The sequence below is a fragment of the Fringilla coelebs genome, assembly GCF_963513975.1.
Source record: "Fringilla coelebs genome assembly, chromosome: 2".
In the NCBI taxonomy this organism is placed as follows: domain Eukaryota; kingdom Metazoa; phylum Chordata; class Aves; order Passeriformes; family Fringillidae; genus Fringilla; species Fringilla coelebs.
This window is the reverse complement of record NC_140029.1, coordinates 49,775,980-49,795,260: the sequence shown is the minus strand read 5'-3', so window position 1 is coordinate 49,795,260 and position 19,281 is coordinate 49,775,980. Positions and strand designations below refer to the sequence as shown.

General features: G+C 41.1%; 1 protein-coding gene across 15 annotated transcripts in view; it reads left to right on the top strand.

Moving 5' to 3' along the window:
- Positions 1 to 19,281, top strand: part of LMO7 (LIM domain 7) — a 131,296-nt gene that overhangs the window by 41,018 nt on the left and 70,997 nt on the right. For 13 of the 15 annotated variants that reach the window (XM_084201433.1, XM_084201422.1, XM_084201423.1 and 10 more), the window contains exon 4: positions 15,980 to 16,086. In XM_084201433.1, the coding sequence (XP_084057559.1) occupies positions 15,980 to 16,086 (107 nt within the window). Of the gene's footprint in view, positions 1 to 15,751; positions 15,772 to 15,853; positions 15,882 to 15,979; positions 16,087 to 19,281 lie in introns of those variants that run through there. The other 2 variants (XM_084201428.1, XM_084201427.1) reach the window with 2 other exon arrangements.

Below are 19,281 nucleotides of genomic sequence, written 5' to 3'. Positions count from 1 at the left end.
CTAGACTCATATTCTGAAGTCCATTTCCAAAACATTTTATGCCTTTATTGCCTAATTAGCATCCATTTCTCTCCTGACTTTTCTGATTCAAAGGAAACAAACCCCCCGTGGTTTTGAGAGTTTTATGGCAGTCTGATTATCAGAAGGAAACAAATGCTTTAAAAGACATCTTGTTTCTCTTCCCCCTACACTCCCCCAGCTTTCCCTCCTCTTTGTTTTTCTTCCCCTCCAGAAATTCCTTGAATTTTGGTTTTGTTCCCCAGGGAGTTAATATATTTCATTTCCATATAAGTATGTTGTTTAAGCATTGTGTTCACTTCAACTATTTGACAGCCTTTTTCAGCAGTACAGAAATATGGTGTTGAATAGATGCCTTTGGTTGACTCTCCAGAAAGGTTTTGTTATCTCACCTTTGAGTTCATGGTTATTTTGAAAACAAACTGTTTCAGTAAAATAGTAACTGAAGGCCTATAGGAATAATGAAACATTCTGTTCTATATGGAATATTGTGTGCTAGAGTTGTTTTGCATTAAGTTAGTGTGAGGTGCTGCTTTTAATGAGGTCAGCGCATTATTGATTTGTTATGTCTTGTTTTCTTTTATGACACCTTACTTATCATAAGATCTAATAGAGACTTTATGTTAGTAGGAACATTTTACACAACTCAGATTAAGCCTTAGCTTTTAGTTTGATTGTATTGCTGCCTAGTGATTTTTAGGTGTGGATTGCAGTGGTTCAGGTCTAATCATGATGGAATGGAAAAATAAATACACGTGTTTTGAGGATTAAATACTGAAATGAAACTTGGTATTCAGTTAATTAAAAATGCTTAATTGCTACCAGGAAAGTTCAAAAAATTGATTAAACTTCTCCCCATTTTGGCATGGCACGGGAAATCTGGGCTGCAGCTTGTGTGGGAGGGTTTGTAAGAAGTCTTACAAAGAAAAAGAGTTGGGAAGAATTGGATCTGGCTATCCATAAAACAACTTTTGGCTTCAGCCTCACTGTTCCAGTTCTCTCCCGAGGCACGTGTGTGAGATGTAGCCATTGTCTTAGCTGCATTTGCCTGTTCACTTCTGTTCCAGTTTGGAAAATGGAACTTCTGGGGGTAAGGCAAGTACCAGAGTGGTTGCAGGGAAGCTGTGGTCAGGAGCAGGTGACTGAAGAAATGTCCATGCAGCTGTTATGGGGGTTTCCTGGACAGTGAGGTGTGCCAGCTGCAGGGTGCCAACTTCTAACTCCAGCAGTAGTTGCAGAAAGTTGCTGCTTGCAGCAAGTTGACTTTTAACAGCACATGGCAGATTTTGGAGCCCTGATGGTCCCATAGATTTCCTGAAGGAAGTTAACCAGGAGGTAGCCTTTGGGGTTTTTTGCTTTGACTGTTTTTTTTTAAATGCCATTTAGGACCTTTGCACTAAAATAGTTTCTAGAAAATTAAAATTTAATTTCTGATTATATTTCAGACTGTCTAAAATACACAGTTTGTATAAAGAGCAGTGCACATTTTTCCCCAGTACAGCAGAGGGGCAAGCAAACTGGTAGAGAGCAGGTCCTGAAGCCCTCAGGTGTTTCTGGGGGGTATGAGAAGGGTAGCAGAAAGGTCAGAGCATTGTGGAAGCTGAGATTTTATTATAAGCAGGAGAAAAAGTGCAGACTGCACTTTGTTACTATAAAGATCCACTTTTTTTTGGTCCTTATTTGTGTGAAACAGAGATGGCGTTTAAAGAAAATTACTCAAATTGGTAAATCTTGCTGGGTTCAGATCCTGCAAAATTATTTTGATTACACTTCTTGGATAGTGGGGTGGTAAAATGAATGTTTAACAAGAGCAAATCCAGAGGAAAACGTTTTTTCTCAAAAAATACAGAGTTTTCAGCTTGAATCCCAGCATGTGAAGATGGTCTGAATATAATCACAAGGGGGAGGATTTTGTGGTTTGACAACATATTTTCCAACAAGGCTTTGCTGAACAGTTTCAGAGGTGCATCTCTGGCTGCAGCACCATTCTTCCCCAAAAAGCCTTCTTTTTTCAACTCACTTGGCTGAACATAGAGAATCATAACCTGGAATGAAAGTCACAAGATGCCATGAGACAGCTGGGAGATGAATGAGTTATGTATAGTTCATGCAAGCTGAACATATCTGTAAGAATAATACGTTGCTTGTTGCTCAGGAGGAATAAGTGCACTCTTCAGCAAGGCAGAATTTCAGTGAAGGTGCATTTCCAGCTGAGACCAGGTGGTGAAGCAAATTCTGAGGTAGAAGCCAGTGTCCCCCTTGGAGAGGGGGAGCAAATGGAAATCGTGCTTATACCAATTTTTGCCTTGCAATATCCCAGTTTGGTGTTCTAAGACCATCTATTTTTGCTTGCAGCTCCTGTCAGTAAGTGGAAGTGCGATGCTTTGCACTGTGTTTGGGAAGGTTTTTCTCACATCCGAGACACGAGGGCTGTGATCATACAGCAGGGCAGAATAGAAAGTTATTGCGTTTTTCAGAGCTGTAAATGAAATTACATTAGCACTTTGGTTTCAAGTTGGTCTGTAATTTCAAACAAGGCGAGATGTTGCTAACTCAGTTTTTCTGTGTGCATGCTGGATGAACATGAGCACAAAATGTCATCTTCATAAATTTCTTCAGCTTTGGAAAAGGGATTTGGGGATTTTTTATGAATTTGCATTTCCTGTTCACACACAGAAAAAAAGCTGAGCATCCCTACGCAGTGGCAGGTTTGAAAATGTTTATCTGAAATACTACAGAGTGTTTTGTTTTTTTTTTTTTCTAGTGGGGAATTAGGGTTCCTTCAGGGTGGAGAACATCTTGATGCTTTTCCATGCAGATTTTTTCAAACATTTGTTTTCCTCATTCAACAGGACACATATCCTTCTGATAGCTGCTACTCCAACATCATTGCTTCTCTTTAATGCAATGTAATATGCCACCATTCTAAAATGTGCCTATTGAATGCATCAGCAGGTATTAATACCACTTGCACCAAGGCAACCACCTGAAACAGTGTTACTGAGGTCATTGGCATATACCTTCTAAGCCAGGAAAGAATGGAATAATAAAGGTAAAAAGAGAGAAATATGATAGAAAACTAAACTAAAATGAAAGGGGAGATAAAGAAAGGGGTGGAGAACATAAAAAATAAAAATATTTTTCTGTGCCTTTGTGTCTAACATTTTGTAAACCGTGGAACCACCCTGGTATTTCCTTATCTTTTGTCATCAAGGAGAGCTGGCCAAAATTTCCTTTTCTGTGGGAAAATTTTCTCTCCAGGGTGATGGGTTTTTTTGGTGGTGTGGGGTTTTTTTTTCCTTGTGTAGCAGGGGAATGGTATGCAGATGACATTTTTATTATAGGACACTTTCAAAACAATTTTTCAGGCAAAGTTCATACTTGTACATGTCGGTTCAGTTGTATGCTTTATTTAGGACTTAGCTACAAACTTCCTTCTCTAGATTACTTAGAATCAAATTAGTTGTGTTTTCCACTTAAATTTAAGAAACCTAATGATATATGAGAGGCCTAATTTGATCTAAATTAATTCTATTTTTTTTCAAAGCACTTCACTTTTCAAAGTTCATTCCTTCACACTGATTATTTTCTCTTGCTGTTCACCTTCTAGTCTTTAGTATAGCCTTTATCTCTTCTGTTTTCTTGCATTATATATTTTTAAAAATAACTATTTTTTCATCTCAAACTTCTGCTCTGTGAATGTGACTAGTATGGGCTAAAATAGTAATAATAAAAATAAATATTATCAATAAATAATAAAAAATAAATATTATTAATAAATAATAAAAATAAAAGTAATAAAAATATAAAATAAAATACATGTTTAAGCAAAGCAAACCCAGAGGAAAACCATTTTTTTTCTCAAAAAATACAGAGTTTTCAGCTTGAATCCCAGCATTTGGAGATGGTTTGAATATAATCATGAGGGGGAGGATTTTGTGGTTTGACAGCATATTTTCCAACAAGGAAAAGGTATCTTGTCTGCTATGAGAAATTGATTTTTAAGAAGCTTCTCTGAAAGTTGTTTATTTAAATGTGTAAACAAAAACAAAGAGGCATCATTACCTGTTTCCTGGATGACTATGCTCAGCAAGTTGTTGGGAAATTCAGAAAGACAAGTATTTTAAGAAACTTGTTACTTAGCATAATCCTTACATGAGGGAAAACTTCTGTTTTACAATAGCAATTGGCGATTCTTATGAATGAACGTCAATAAATATAAAACCAAAGAGGAAGAAAGTGAAAGTGGGTATGACCTACCCAAACTCATGCCCTGTATCCAAGGTGCTCTCCTTTATAACACAGTTTATATGTTTAATACAGGCTCAGGAGCACTTTGGATAGTAAGAATGAGGACACGTTCCTCTTCATAGTAGTAGTTTTCTTCTTCAGTATTCTTATGCTGCAGGTAAAAAAGCTTCCCAAAACTGTTATTTTCCTTTTTCTTGTGGGAAGCAAATGATTTGGGGGGAAAGGGAAACACTATACCCATCTTTGAAAAAGGTAGGAAGGAGGACCTGGGAACCACTGACCCAGCAGCCTCACCCCTGTGCCTGTTTAGATCATGGAACAGCTCCTCCTAAAAGCTCTGCTAAGGAACATAGTGAACAGGGACATGATTTGGAACAGCCAAGGGTAAGTCCCACCTGATCCAACCTACTGGCTTTCTGTTACAGAGTGACTGCATCAGTGGACAAGGGAAGGAATGCCAATGTCACTTCTCTGGCCTTCTGCAAAGCCTGGGGGATACAGTCCCCCACAGCATCCTTCTGTCTAAACTGAAGAGAGATTTGATGGGCGGATTGTTTGGTGGATAGGGAATTGTTTGGACGGTTGCATGGAGTGGGTAGTGCTCATAGTTAATGTCCAGAGGGAGATTAGGGACAAGTGATATCCCTTATGGATTCTTGCTTGGACAAGTTCTGTTTAATGTCTTTGTCAGTGACACAAAGGGATTGAGAGCACCCTCAGCAAATCTGGAGATGATACCAAGCTGAGTGGTGCAGTTTGGGATGCCATCCAGGGGGACTTGGACAAGCTTGAGAAGTGGGCCTATGGGAATCCCAGGAGGTTTAACAAGGACAAGTACAAGGTGCTGCACATGGGTTGGGGCACCCCCCCAATATTATATAAGATAAGAAATGAAATCAGCCCTGCTGAGAAGGACTTGGGGGTGCTGGTGGATGAGGGGCAGTACACGAGCCAGCCATGTGCACTCACAGGCCAGAAACCAAACATGTCCTGGGCTGCATCCAAAGCAGTGTGGGCAGCAGGGACAGGGAGGGGACTCTGCCCCTCTGCTCTGCTCTGTTCTGACCCCACCTGGAACCTGCATCCAGCTCTGGGGTCCCAGCACAGGGAGGACATGGTCTGGTGGAGCAGGTTCAGAGAAGGAACACAAAAATGATGAGTGGCTGGAACAGCTCTCCTGTGAAGACAGGCTTAGGGAGTTGAGGTTATTCAGCCTGGGAAGAGAAGGCTCTAGGTTTCAATATTTAAAGGAAGGCTACAAGAAAGATAAGGACAAACCTTTTAGAAGTCACTTTGTTGTGATAGGAAATGAGGTAATGGTTTTAAATAAAAAGAGGCTAGATTTAGATTAGATGTAAGGAAGAAATTCTTTACTGGGAAGGTGGCAAAGCATTGGAACAGCTTTTCCAGAGAGATGGTAGATGCTTCATCCCTGGGAACATTCAGGGTCAGGTTGGATGGGGCTCTGAGCAACCTGATCTAGATGAAGATGTCACTGTTCACTGCAGGAAGGCTGGTCTAAGATTATCTTTAAGGTCCCATTCTATGATCCCATGTTATTAGTATGAGAAAAAAATCTTTTCACCTGGGAATTGACACAGCACCATGATTCAAATGTAGCCATCAAATAAAGTGTTAAATTTCTTACCTAATGTATTTTAGTGAGATTTTGTCAGTGCTCAGAAAATTGCAGTTGGAAATTAGTAACCGTGTTTCCCCTGGCAACTGAAACTTCTGAATTTTACATTACTTCAAACTCCTAAGCAGATGTTCCTTCAAGTTTGAGAACATGATGGCCACAGTAACTGGGATGAAATTTCTGTTGAAATAGAAACCAAAAAAAGTTTTGGTTTTTTAAAATGTTTTTGTAAATTTATGAAGCATTGTAGAAATCTGATTTTTAAATAGTTAAGTTTAAGAAAAGTCTATCTTTTTCTTATAAAATAAGTTTTTAGCGTGTCAAATCCTGGAGTACTTCACGAAGAGCTCTTTACCATTGCTTCAGTTCTATACCTAAAGATAGTAGTGTGTGGTTAGTGAGAGTTTTAGTGGCTTTAGTGCTGAGTCACAGTAAGTCACAAGCAAGTCACAGTAGGGTGGGGATGAAATCTTGACTTTCAGTCCAGTTCTCTCACTGACCACACTGTAAACCAAAAAAAGAGTAAATTAGCAAATGTCAGGAGTAATGCAAGACCTGATAGGAATGCATATGGAACTATAAATCACTTTTGGTACTCTTTCTGCTGAGTTACGGGAAAGAGGAATGTGGCCTGTATGGAAATGCCTCTAGCAGACAATTAAGAGAAAAGGATTGTGTGCTAGAAAGGAAGTATGGTTATTAATAGTTAGAGATGACATTGTTCTGTAGTCTTTCAATGCCTGATAGTGGGAGTATGTAATCTCAGCAGTGGTTTACTGATGTTTTGTGCCCCTCTGCTTGAAAACATATGGTACATTTCAGCCTTAGCTCTGAATTTCCTTTAATTGTTTTCTGTTGCTGCCTAAACACTTTGAAATGTAGGGTGTGGAGAAAGAGGAGGTTGATGCAAACTCTTTGTGAAATTTTTAGTAGCTGCTCGAGACATCAATCAGGCAGAGTGAAACCCAGACACAGGGTTGAACTTGACAGGTTTTTAGGTGAGTGATGGTGCAGTGAAATATGTCTAGGAGACCTAAGTGGGGAGGAAGTGTATGGATGCAGACCCCAGAAATGGTGGTTCAGCTACTTGCCCTGGCCTCTTGTCAGGGGGACAGTAAGTGCTGTGCCTGCTGCTTGATCTCTGAATCAAAAGCAGTATTTTGGGATGCTTTAAATGAGATCAGGTCTTCCAAACCAATGCTTTTAGTGTGTTACTGGGATGAGATGTCAAAATGAGAACTAATTAAAAATTAGTTTTAACTTTTTAAAAATCTTGTAAACTGACTATAAAGTAATATAATTGGGAGCAAGAACTTTCTAATAGGGAAAATTTTTACCCTTTTTCCTGTTCTAAACCAAAGCTCTGAAAAAGTATTACCCTTTTTGCATCAGATTGCCGCTTAAAAAAATAGATAAATATGGTTGCCAAATGAACTCCAAGAAATTTCCATTTATCAATTCAATCAGCTGTAGTCTGTGGCATACCCTGTTGTTTGTATGCTGGTTTTATTTCTGAGGTAACTGATGACTGTGTCTGTTTGTCAAGACACATTCCTTCCTAACTGGAAAAAAAATGTCAGCCATGTAGAAGTACACACCTTAACTCATACTTGTGACATTTGTAATCTGATTTCTCCTTCCTTCATGAAGGAAGTGCAGATTTGAGATTCTTTTCAGCACTCAGTGTTTATTTGTGTTAAATCTTCATAAGGTGGACAGTGGTGTACCTTCCCCCCCTGCCCCCCGCCACCACCTCTGGCTTGTCAGGTATTTATCAGTGCCAGGTGTTTAAAATTCATGACAGTTTTCAAAGAAAGTAGATGTTAACTGCAGCGGTGATAACTTTCTCTGTGGTATCCATGGTGGGGCTGTGCAGCTCTGCTATTCACCCTTCTGTTTAGTACAAAATCCTCATACCACATCTCGGAACGCCTGCCCGAACACCTCCGCGCCCATGTGTGTGTGTGCTGAATCACCCTCCTCCAGTGAGGTGTGTGAAAGAACTGTTCACAGCAACACCAGCAACAAGTGCTGCCAAATGCAGCGTGCTGAGCTGCTTCAGCTGCGCTGACCAGGCTTGCTGTCTGCACAGCAGGAGGATGGGGAGGGCCATGAGGAAGCCCGGCACTGATGCAGGGGTTCAGGTGGGCTCCAAGGCAGTCATCTCCAAACCAACTCATCAATCCAGGGTGCTGGGAAAGCTTCTCGACAGCGTGGGATAAGTCCATGTAGGGCCATACTAGATGCAGTACTAGGATGCTACTCCTGTTAAGAAATAAAAGATGCCTGGCTCTTGGAGGAAGCCAATTTAGAGGAAACTTCCAAATGCTCTCTTAGAAAGAATGAAGTACTAAATAATTGTCCAAAAATCAGGGACTACATAAATTGAGGATCTGAGGCTCTGTTTTCAAGTCCTGTGTATGAAGAAGCTGAATTTCACTGGTTGTTAACCTGTGTGAGCAAAACAAAAAAACCTTATGTATACAAATAAAAAAAAAAGGGGGAGGTGGAGGAGGAAAGCAAGCTTTGCCAAAACTTTGTGTTTCGAGAACAAGAAGTCTTTACTTCTTTTATTACTCATTAGGCTTCAAGGGAGTTTCACCTTTAAGTGGATTACTGTCATTCCAGTTCTGTGCAGTGGGGTGACTTGGCATTGGAGTATTTAGCACACTTTGCTTGCAGAGTCTGTTTTGTATAAACTGTTCAGGGTGTAAGGCATATCACTTGAATTTTTTATATTTTTTTTTCCCTTGACTTTGATTGGAATGCAACTAACTGGTGGGAAAGTTAAGGCTTGTCTAAACAAGGAAATAGCCCAGGCTAGCTCTTCCATACTGGCTTTCCAAACCTATACATTCATTTCAGTATGAATGCCTCTGAGTGGATTAGCTCTATTAACAAGGCTTGTCTGCCAACATGCTGTACTTTAGCCCTTCTCCATTCCAGGTAACCTTATTTGGTAGCAGTGACATCCCAGAAACACACCTACAGTTTACAACCTGATATTCACTCTCTTATCAATAAAAGGCTCGTTTGGTACACATTGTTGCTGTGATATATGTCTGTAATGTCATAGTGAAGGTTATGCTGTAGCACGGCTAGAGATATGAGCCTGGGAGGCATTTTGAGTCATTGAAGACAGTTGGTCTTTTCTTATGTTAAACACTTTAAAGGTTATCAACTCAGAAGTCCTGTTTAAAAAACCCATCAACCCACATTAATTTCTCCTGTGTGTTTTCCTTAATCCAGTTGCTCGCATTGTAAAGAAACTGTAGAGCTCAATGCTGCAAGAGGTTGCAGGCAATGAGGTGGGCTGAGCAGAGGTGTCTTCTGCCAGACCTAAATAACAAGCTTTGGAGAAGATCCTTCAGTACATACCTTGGTCATACAGAGATCTGTAACCAGCTGCAGTTACTGCAGATGGAATTGGGGTTTGGGAGACAGGTGGACCTTTTTGTCCAAAACCAGAATAATTCTTTCCCTAAGGGTGCTTCAAAATGTGGTTTCCATAATGGTTGCAATGGCAAAGGGGAATGTTCCTCTTCTTCCTACAGTTATTGATACTGGCAGCACCAAGGTAACCGCAAAGTTTGTGCGCAAAGTTTCATTCCTGCATTCTCACAGCAGGAGCACCTGCTTTCTGAGAGGAAAGCTGGCAGTGAATCATTAAAGATTTAGTATCTGTAATCATGCATAGAGCTGGAGCAGGGAATCCCTGTGTCAAGGATCACAGTAATTTATTGTTTTACCCAGTGTGGAAAAGCAATGAAGGGCGCGCAGAGGGGAGTGGCAAAGCAATTAACGCAGTTTCTGATCTTTGGCCAACGCAGTGCTCTGTGCACTGTTATAGGTGGGATAACTTACTGAACAGGAGCCCTGAGGTCACTCTAAGTCAAATTATGTCTGCAGGATGATTGTTTTAATTACTATTTTTAGTTTTGGGCCCAAAAAGGGAGGAAAAGAGCAGTTTAGGTATCCTATCCACTCCTCCTTCTGCATTTGGTTCAAGGTTGAAAGTGTTGGCCTTCAGAGAAACACAGAGAGTTGTAGGAGCTGGGATCACTCACTACAGATGGGATGGGTGGGAAATGGGCACTAAACATCCTGACATTCAAGGCCAAGGTGGTAATGGGGAGTTCCTGGCTCCCAGGCCTGTGGTCAGACCTCGGGGTTTGTGTTCAGCCCTGTTCCCTCCCGTCCTCTCACCCCTTCTGCCCCAGCCTGCACCCGCAGCCGGAGCTAATAACCGAAACGTACCTCCGAGGAAGAGCAAGTCACCCAACTCGTTCAACGAGCTCCTGCTGTAGGCTCTTTCCTTTACCCCACCTCTGAATATAAACAATGTGTAGCAGTGTGGTGATGCTGCTGCCAAATGCAGCTCTAAATTCTGCCTTAAACTGATATGAGCCAACTTGAGTGGACTGTATAATGCTGTGCCTATGAAAAATATTTTCTAGTTGAAAAAATACCATTTTTTTGTGATGGAAATTGCCCTTACTTAAGGGAATGAGGGTGCTAATAAAGAGGGCTTGTCATGAATGCGGAGTTGAAAGCTGTGGCTCCTTCAAGATGACTAAATGTCTTGATAAACGCAGTACTAAGGAAAACTGCCTGTTAAATGTGATCTACTCAAATGACTTTCAGAATTCTGTTGCCAAAAAAATGCATCAGTTACTCTTGAAATGTCAAAAGCTTTTGTTGCTAGGCACTTTAGGTACTTGGTGTTTTTTGTCTTTTTTTTTTTTTTTTTTTTTTTTTTTTTTTTTTTTTTTTTTTTGAAAGCCTGGAAACTGAAAACAACTTCTGGCACCAAATCATGGTCTGGATCATGATGTGCAAATACGCTTCATGGCCTTGCAAGCATAGGGTACCATCCCCTTCATACATTGAAAAAAACTGCTTAAAATCCTCCCCAAAAGCCACAAAAATACCACCCTCCTCCTACCCAACTCTCCCCTCCAAACTAGGGCTTGAATAGCAGTAGAAATAAGGAGTTTGACTGAAACAGTGGGTATTTATATCAGAATAGGAGACAACCTAGAGTACTGTCTTTTATTGGCTGATACATCCAGGAAAAACATAAAAACAACACGTTAATTAAATTGTTTTTCTCCCTGTTGCCAAGTGATTTGAAAGATGTGCCATAACTTGTATGCCTACGAGATTTCACTGTGTTTTGGTGCATACTCAGAATTTCAGAGAAACAGTTAACTAGAGAGAAGATCAGGCTTACAACACAGCATGACTGCACCCTAAAGAAAGCAAATATATTTACACACTTGTTTCAATTAATATTCCTGTCCCACACAGATAATCATGATAAAGAGGGATTTTTTAAAAATAAAATTGCAGCTCTATTACACATGCCGAATTTAGTGTGATGTTGCATTGCATCTAAGTAGTCAAAATAAGAAAGTATTTACATGGTCTTATGGGGACACCTCTTTTAATTACCTTTTACTTTAGACATTTAATTTTTTTTTCTCCTTTACACACTCCACACTCCATGCCTCTTCTCAGGTAGGTGACTTTGAGGTTTTCTTCCTACTTAAGGTCAACCTCTTCTTGATCTTTTTTTGCATGTTTTGTCTTTCTCTTTCTTTCCTGTTGCTCATGTTAATTTTTTTTTCTGGTTTAGAAGTACTCTTTTTCTTTGGTTTCTTAGGTTTTGAGGAACCTCTGTACTTCCCCATCACCAGCACTGTCTTTTCAAATTCTTGCATTCTTGTGACATACATTAGGAGCTGATCGCAGGTGCAACACAGAACCACTGGCCAGCGCCTCAATTTTTAATTTTTTTTTTTTAAGTTGCTCTTTAACATTTTTAAAGGAAGGTGTCCAAATTCTTGTGTTTCTCTATAGAGTCACCAGCTTCTTTCTTCTTTGTGGTCTGGAGGATAGTGATAGCGATGAGGAGCCCTGCAGCAATGGCCCTGTTCTTTCCCTTGCATTCACCTGCTCTGGCACAGCCTCCCTGCCCCTGGCCTAGGAGCAGGAGCAGCACTGAGGACCAGCAAGTGAAGGAGAGGAAAGACTCAGCTCTTTCCTCACAAGTCCATGGAGTTGCAGCAGTGAGAGGCAGCCCTGCTCTGCTCAGATGCTGGAGGGAGGGTGTGGACCACAGTCTCATTTTCAGCATGGAGATGACATCTTGGCTTCTTCAAAGCATTGGTTAGAGGGAAATGCTTTAACAACAGGCAGAGGGAAGGGTTTGTGCCTAGTGGTGCCCCATGGGGACCAGAAAGTCAGGTACAGATCTGCAAGTGAACAGTATTGTTTGCCTTTTCCCTGAAGAGCAGTATTTAAAAGCCTGCTTGTGGATGACCTGTTTCCCACTGGCAGCTCCGTCTCTCCCATATTATGACTTTGCAGAGCTTCTGGGTGCGGTTCACTTTGAAGTTTGAGGCAGAAATGGAATACTGAAGGGTAATAGCTCTATCCAGTCAGTGTTCTAGGTTGTGCATTTAATATAAGTCTGTACAGCATGTGGAAAACTCAAGCCATGCTAGGAGCATTTGAAATTTTCTGCTGTTCCATCATGCCCACCATTTGGGGAAAAGACCAGCCCTTCCCACAGTCTCAGTCAAGCCTCCACACCCCTTCTCACTAAGACACTTAGAAGTAGAAATAGCATACCAGAAATGAATTACACTTGAATTTTGTGGTTTAGACTCCAGGCTTTATTTTTGTTGTGATTTAAAACCTGTAATTCTGTGATGCTTGTTCCAACTTCAGATGCTCAGGGAAATGCAGTGATTGAGTTCTCTTAATAACATGAACAAAAATTAACTGGTGATTTCATCCCTGTTAGTTCAAGAGCTTTCACTAATAATGGTCAGAACCTTGTGTTTTCTGCAAAATATATTTGATCTGTCCAATGATGAATCCTTGTTTTTGAAATGGGCAGCCCCTCTCTGCCCTTCTGGTTTTGCTTCTCTTGTGCTGATAGGTAGCACCAGTATTGCCTCTCATGATCCACTTTATTGGTAGCAAATTCTCCAGTTTAAGTCCCTTATCTACCCTTAGCATCATAATTATTTTTCTCTGCTAATTTGTTTCTTTCTTAAATTTAAATGGCTTCCTTGTGTTTACAGAGATTGAGAACACCTTGGTTGCAGAAGAGGGTGGTGGATGCAAGTATGAACCTTTTTCTCTTGAGCAGATCTTGTCAGTGACGTTTGTCACCTGGAGATAGGTCTGGTGTGCTGTGCTTTTCCAGGATTTTGAGGTCTGGTTGTTTAAATAGAACTATTTTTGTGAAGTGTGATGAGATTCAGATTGCAGTATGTCCTTTGAAGCTGCAGTGGCAGCGACCATTAGTCTTGTTAAAGTACAGTTACATTGGTAAAAGGAATGGTGTAATGGTTTCTATATTTTAGTGCATTAATCTCTGAAAAATGTTCCTGTTCACATTTTTAATGATAAATTTAATGCAAGGTTGATAACTTGTCTTTTTTTCCCTACTTATTTCTGTGGTGCTATTTAAAATTCATCTTCCTATTCATTATTCTGGTAGAATTTAAAATGGCTTCTAGCTATTTTAAGACCTGTGGCTTTGCTGATTAACTATGATTATTAGGGATGGTCAAAAATAACTTGGCAAAGACAGTATTTAGAAGTGCTGATTTGTTTAAATGATACCTTTTTGTGTCAATATCCAAACCTGATAAAAAGCCTATTGGGTGTGTCACCTCTTGATACTGTGAGGGTCATTTCCAGGCCCTGACTGCAGAACAACTGGTGTTGGGGCAGTAACCTGTGAGATGGCAGGCATGATCAAACTTCTGGCTTGGGAGCTGAGGGAAGGAAGATTTTGAACCCTGTTTTATTCTGTACGTGTGCTCTGTAACTAACAGTGTTCTGCCTTCCATGTTATCTCTCCCTGCTTCTGACCTCATTCCTGACAGTCTTGACTCCTGTCAGCAGGGATGTTCTCAGGGGCTGTAAGTGCTATTTATCAGGATAAATGATGCTTGATAGGTTTAATTGCTGAAACACCTTCAAAATGAATTCTTTCATGTGCAAGAAGTTTGGTGGTTGTGCAGCCGAGCATCCACTGATGAGCAACTCCTCTACTTTGTTTTTGTTGCTCTCAGGGTGTAGACGACATCTGTTTTCCTAAATCTGACTCTTCTTCCTTGTTTACCTGCACAATGTGCTCATTTTCAGCCCTGTGGTTGATGTAACCCATTGGTTTGGGAGTTTGCTCTGAGTTGCTGTGGTGACTGGGCAGACCAATCAGACCATATTGCCATCACTGGTGTTGGTGTCAATTCATTACCTTGGAGTTACTCATTCTTTCTGCTTTGCTGTGCCTTACTTGCCAGTTTCATAGACTCCTAGTCCCCTGAACACTGACCTGATGGTTGTTTAGCAAGTAGCTCCTCTTCTTGCAATGGGACTGTAGCCCGTGGCTTCTTCCATGCAGAGGAAACAATGCCTTTTCAAGTCCTTGCTGGTTTGGTACTAATGTGACACTCAAATATTAATCAAATAAAGCTGACACGTCTAGACAGCTTTCCCCATATTGCATGGAAAGAAAAAAGGGGCATTGCATGGAAAGGAAAAACAAATGGCCCCTTCTGAGGCTGCATCTCACAGCATGAAGCTCTTCCCTGGGCAAATGTGCAGGCAGCCCCCTGGGCACTGCAGGGACCAGTGCCTGGGCATAGGTGAGGCTGCCTGTCCTCCACTCTTCCCAGCTTCCTTCTCTCCTCTGCCACCACACGGTGTCCCCCATGTTTGCCATCATGTCACACCCCCCTGCAGCAGAGCAGCCCCCACCATGGCACATCGCATCAGGCCTGGGCTTAACCTTCAAGGTATGAGACACCTGGGATCTTTCAGATGTGGTAACACAGAGCCCGCAGCCTGCATGGGGAATACCTTGCTCAAATATTTTCCTTGAATTAAGCCATGTTTACAGACTGATAAGAAATACTAGAATCCCAGGGACCTTCAAAACAGAAGGTTGTGGGGATTCTTGGGTTTGTTTTACTTTCTTTATTAGAAGCAGCTGTCATTTTCTTTGTAGATTGTTTTTTTAATGAATTTTAAGTGAAGGAAAAACTGTTACATCCAGTGATTATGTGTCAAAAAAAAAATTTAAAGCATATTAAATTGCTAAAGCAGAGCTTCTCTATGCTATGAAATACTGATACCAGCACCTTGACTTACAAACTCTTAATGACAGGGCTGTGTGCAGCTTATGAATTAAGTAACTTCATGTACCTTTTCCTTTGGCTTGCAGCTGAAGGAAGCAAGTGCACAAGAGGGCACATTCTTTTGTTGTTGATAGCATTCCGCCTTAACGAGAAGGAATTTCTTGCCTATTGCCCACTGTTCATGAAGTGGAAAGAGATCACAAGTTGTATAATCTCTGTATATATCATTAGATTTATTCTTTTTTAACATTTTTCTCATGGGTCAGTCCATCCTGCAGCAGGTGCAGAGAGTGGGCGCTGCTCCTATATTTTATATCAGTGTGAAGTTGAGGAGGGAGTGTGGGTGTGGGAAGGGGAAGGGGAGGGACTCGGAAAGAAACCCCCCCCAAGTGAGGCAGCAGCAGCAGGTCTGAATACAGTTTGGTTTCTGTCTCTCCGGAGCTTTGCTCAGCAACCAAACCCAGACTCCAGGTGCAGTATTCCCTCATCAGTCTGTGAGCATAGAAACGAGGAGTCCCTCCTCTTCTTCCTCCCCTGCCAAGAGTTTCTGGGTGGTGAATGTCAGTAGCTGGAGTTATTTTTAAAGGCATTGAGGTGAGGCTTGTCGTGCAAAGCTAGGAAGAGGGCGTTTGTTTGCTGAGCAGAGCTGACATCAAAGTGGAGATTGCTGCCTACTGGCTCACCGCTGCCTTATGCCAGGTAATCTTTAACGTACCCCTCAGTCCCTGCGATCGCAGCCCAGCCTGCTGTGTGCATGAGAAACGAGCAGCGTTTATGATCCAGAAGATTGCTTTTCCAGTTTCATTTATGTGAGCTGGACTTTGACATTTAAAGGCTAGTACTAATCATCTTGCAAAACCTGCTTAGTGCTCTTAACTGAGCAACTGCTTTCTACTTCTCTTTGCAGGATAATATAAATGTTTTTCTGAAAGCGTGTGAAAACATTGGACTGAAAGAAGCTCAGCTTTTTCACCCAGGAGATCTTCAGGATTTGTCCAATCGAGTTACAGTCAAGTGAGTTTTGTGGTTTTGTTTTCTCCTTTCCCTTCTCCCTCTAAGCTCTTTCACAGTGTATTTTTTTTTTAATGTTTGCCTATGGAAAATTCTTCTTTTAATCTGGTATGAGCAGTTCTGAATACTGTGGTGAGGGTTTAAGCCTTGTTAAAGCTAGAGGATAAGACTTGCAGAAATGTAATTTAAAAGATGAAGTATTATTATAATAGTTACCTTACAAGCAAACTAATTGTTAATGAATATTTACAGCATTTAATCTGAGATGGAAACTGTTCAGCTTATTTTAGACTTGGAGCAAAATTGTTAAATGATATCAAAGGCATCACTTTTCTTTATGATTTGTGATTATGGATGTAAATGGGAAAGGCTGAGGTGGTACTTCTGATACTTATCCAAATGGATTTGAGGCTTAGGTGTAGTGTTCCTAAAGGACTGCTGGTCTTGCCACTCCAGGTATTAATCAGATGTTTGTCTCTGAGTGTCACATCCCCTGTCAAGGGTTGTATGTGTGTGTATGAGTAGAAATTAAGTACTGAATTGCATGTTTATGGAGATGGGAGTTTTCCTGTGAAATAGCAGTGGCTTGGTTCTAAAATATATTTCATATTTCAAGACTGCCCTGTCTCCTAATAGGAGTTTTATTACCAGTTTCTGAGAGACTAAGGTGAAACTTTACTGTATAGACAGGTGTTTTAAGATAAATGAGTCAAGGCAAAAATCATCCTAGGGCACACTGATTTGTTACACTGTTAACTGTTTTTATTATATTGGGACAAAAGGGTGAATTTATTGTCTCCAAAAAAAAAAAAAATCTTTAGTGGGTTTTGCTGGAAACCTGTCAAGTTAAATGTGAAGGATTGATTCCTGTCTTAAATTGCCAGTTTTATCAAAGAGGAACAGGCAGTAATCCTTCTGCAAATACAAGGAAAAAAATACTGTGAAATGATATGTAGCTGCTTTAATTAGAAAGAAATCTCTCGTAGGTGGGTCGAGTGGTAGCCTGTTGACATTCTCTCTGCCTGGTTTCAGAACGAAAGTTCATGCTGTTTTGAGGTCTGATATGTGAGATGGCAATGTGTTTTCAGTCTTTGACTCATACCCGAAACGTAATTTCTCACTAATCTGCTGTTTAGGGACTTGGCACACTTCCAAGACGTTGGTATTCTCTCTGCCAGTCCTACGTCACCCCAAATGCCGGAGGGTTGGTAACCTCTGCCGTGCTTAAATTACTCACAAAGCCCCAGCAAAAGTTGTTTTGGTGGAGGTTTGCTCCAAGGGTATGGCTGGGAAGGGTTGGAGGCGGTCGGGAGCCGGCGTTCAGCAGCGTCAATAGCGACAAGCTGGAAGCCCGGGGAGGTCGAGATAGCGAACTGTTGTGCAAGGTATGTTGTCCAACTCGTCCCGACGTGAAACCGCGGCACCCAGGAGAGGTCAGCCGTGAAATCCGTCCAGTGGGTCTGTAACCGAGGCTTTTTTGGGTCCTCGCAGCGCCACCAGTTCCCTTCCTGGCTCCGTGAGCAGAGAGTAAGGCTGGAATTTGAAGTTGTCACGAGGCAACAGTGGTTTTACATCATACCTTTTCAGCAATGCTTTAATTAGTGTTTTTCAAAGCAGCAGATTTAACTATTGAGTACTTATGGACAGCAGTGTGGGGGGTCTGGGTTAGAGTCAAAAGAGCTGCCAGCCATACAACCGTGTTCTTGTAATTTGTTTCAGTATGAGTTTGCTTCTCCATACATTATATATCACATGACAGTCCCACAGTGTGTATTAAATGCTTCCAGAGTAATTCAAAACTTCTGTATCTGAGCATGCTGTAAAGTAGTGTCCTAAATATACTAGCACTTTTGATGTATTTAGGAGGTTGGAAAGGGATGGGAGGAAAGTTTTATTCCAAGAAATGAAGGAAATAAGTTACATGAAGATAACTCTCTCCATTGAAAAGTTAATTACAGAAATAATTTTATTACCCAGAAGGCAAGCTATTCTTCAGAGGATTTTCAGAGATTTATATTTATGTCAGGAGAGAAGTGCTGTGTGATCTGGACTTTTATCTGATGTGTCCTTTTATTATTTAATAGAAACAAGTAGTTTCATACATTCAAGATGAATTACAAATGTCTTCAAAACTTGTAGGATGCCAGGCCTCAGAAAAGGGGTACTATTTCATGTCTTGCTTTTGTCTTATTCTCTGCTAACTGCTAACTCTAGTTTCATAATTAGAAGTAAATAATTTCTTGTCACCAAGTAAAACTTTACATCTGCTGACTTATTCAAAAGATTTCATTTAAATTTTGGATTTCTAACATTCCAAAGCAAATTTATTTTGCTGCTATCACCTGAGGCTAATTGCCCACATCTTAAAGCAGCTGTGATATGCTGTTTGGGATAACATTATTGTGTGCCTGAAGCAGTGTGTATTTTGACACCACAAGAGGACTGCTGTGTTCTGCTGTTGCACCACTGTTAGCACAGGTTTTTTTATCTACCCAAAATAGATTAAATAAACTGTTGCTTAGAAAAAGTCAGCTTAACAGGCAGAGAACAGGGTGCTGGTAGGGCATGCATGTACTGTCAGGTATGACAAGGTGCTTGATTTGCCTTGGATGTTGAAAACTGGTCAGAGGAAGGTACCATTAAAAGGGTGGGTCTGCTTCTGCTACTAAGGAGGACACGAGAGTTGTCATCTTATGTAAGAGCAAAACCAGTCTTTCACATTGTCTGGGAGGTTGCATCTCTGTCCCTCTTACACTTGTTCAATTGATCTGTCACCTCAGGAGCTGGGCAGGTCCTCAGGAGGAATACCTCCCTTTGGAAACGGATGAGCTCTGTCAGGTGGTGTTCCATGTGTTTCTCCTGTCTCTGCTGCCTGGTACCTCCTTTTTACCTTGTGGGAAGTCATATGCCCTCTGGCTGTTGCCATCTCGGGCTGCCATCCTGTGCCACCTGGGCAGGCTCCCTTCCCAACAGGAAGCGTTATTTCCTCCTTGTGGTTTATTTCTGAGTGTGCTTGCTGCCTTTTGCTGACAGCACTCTGTCTGATGAACACTGCCGCAAAGTGTTCAGAGTTACCAAGCTCTGTTACGTGGTGCGGTGTTCTTGTGTCGCCTGAGGTAAGGTCAAGACCCTCAGTTCCTCATGAACGGAGGCTGTTCTGAGAAAACAATCTTTCTACCTGTTGAGGAGGCTACAACT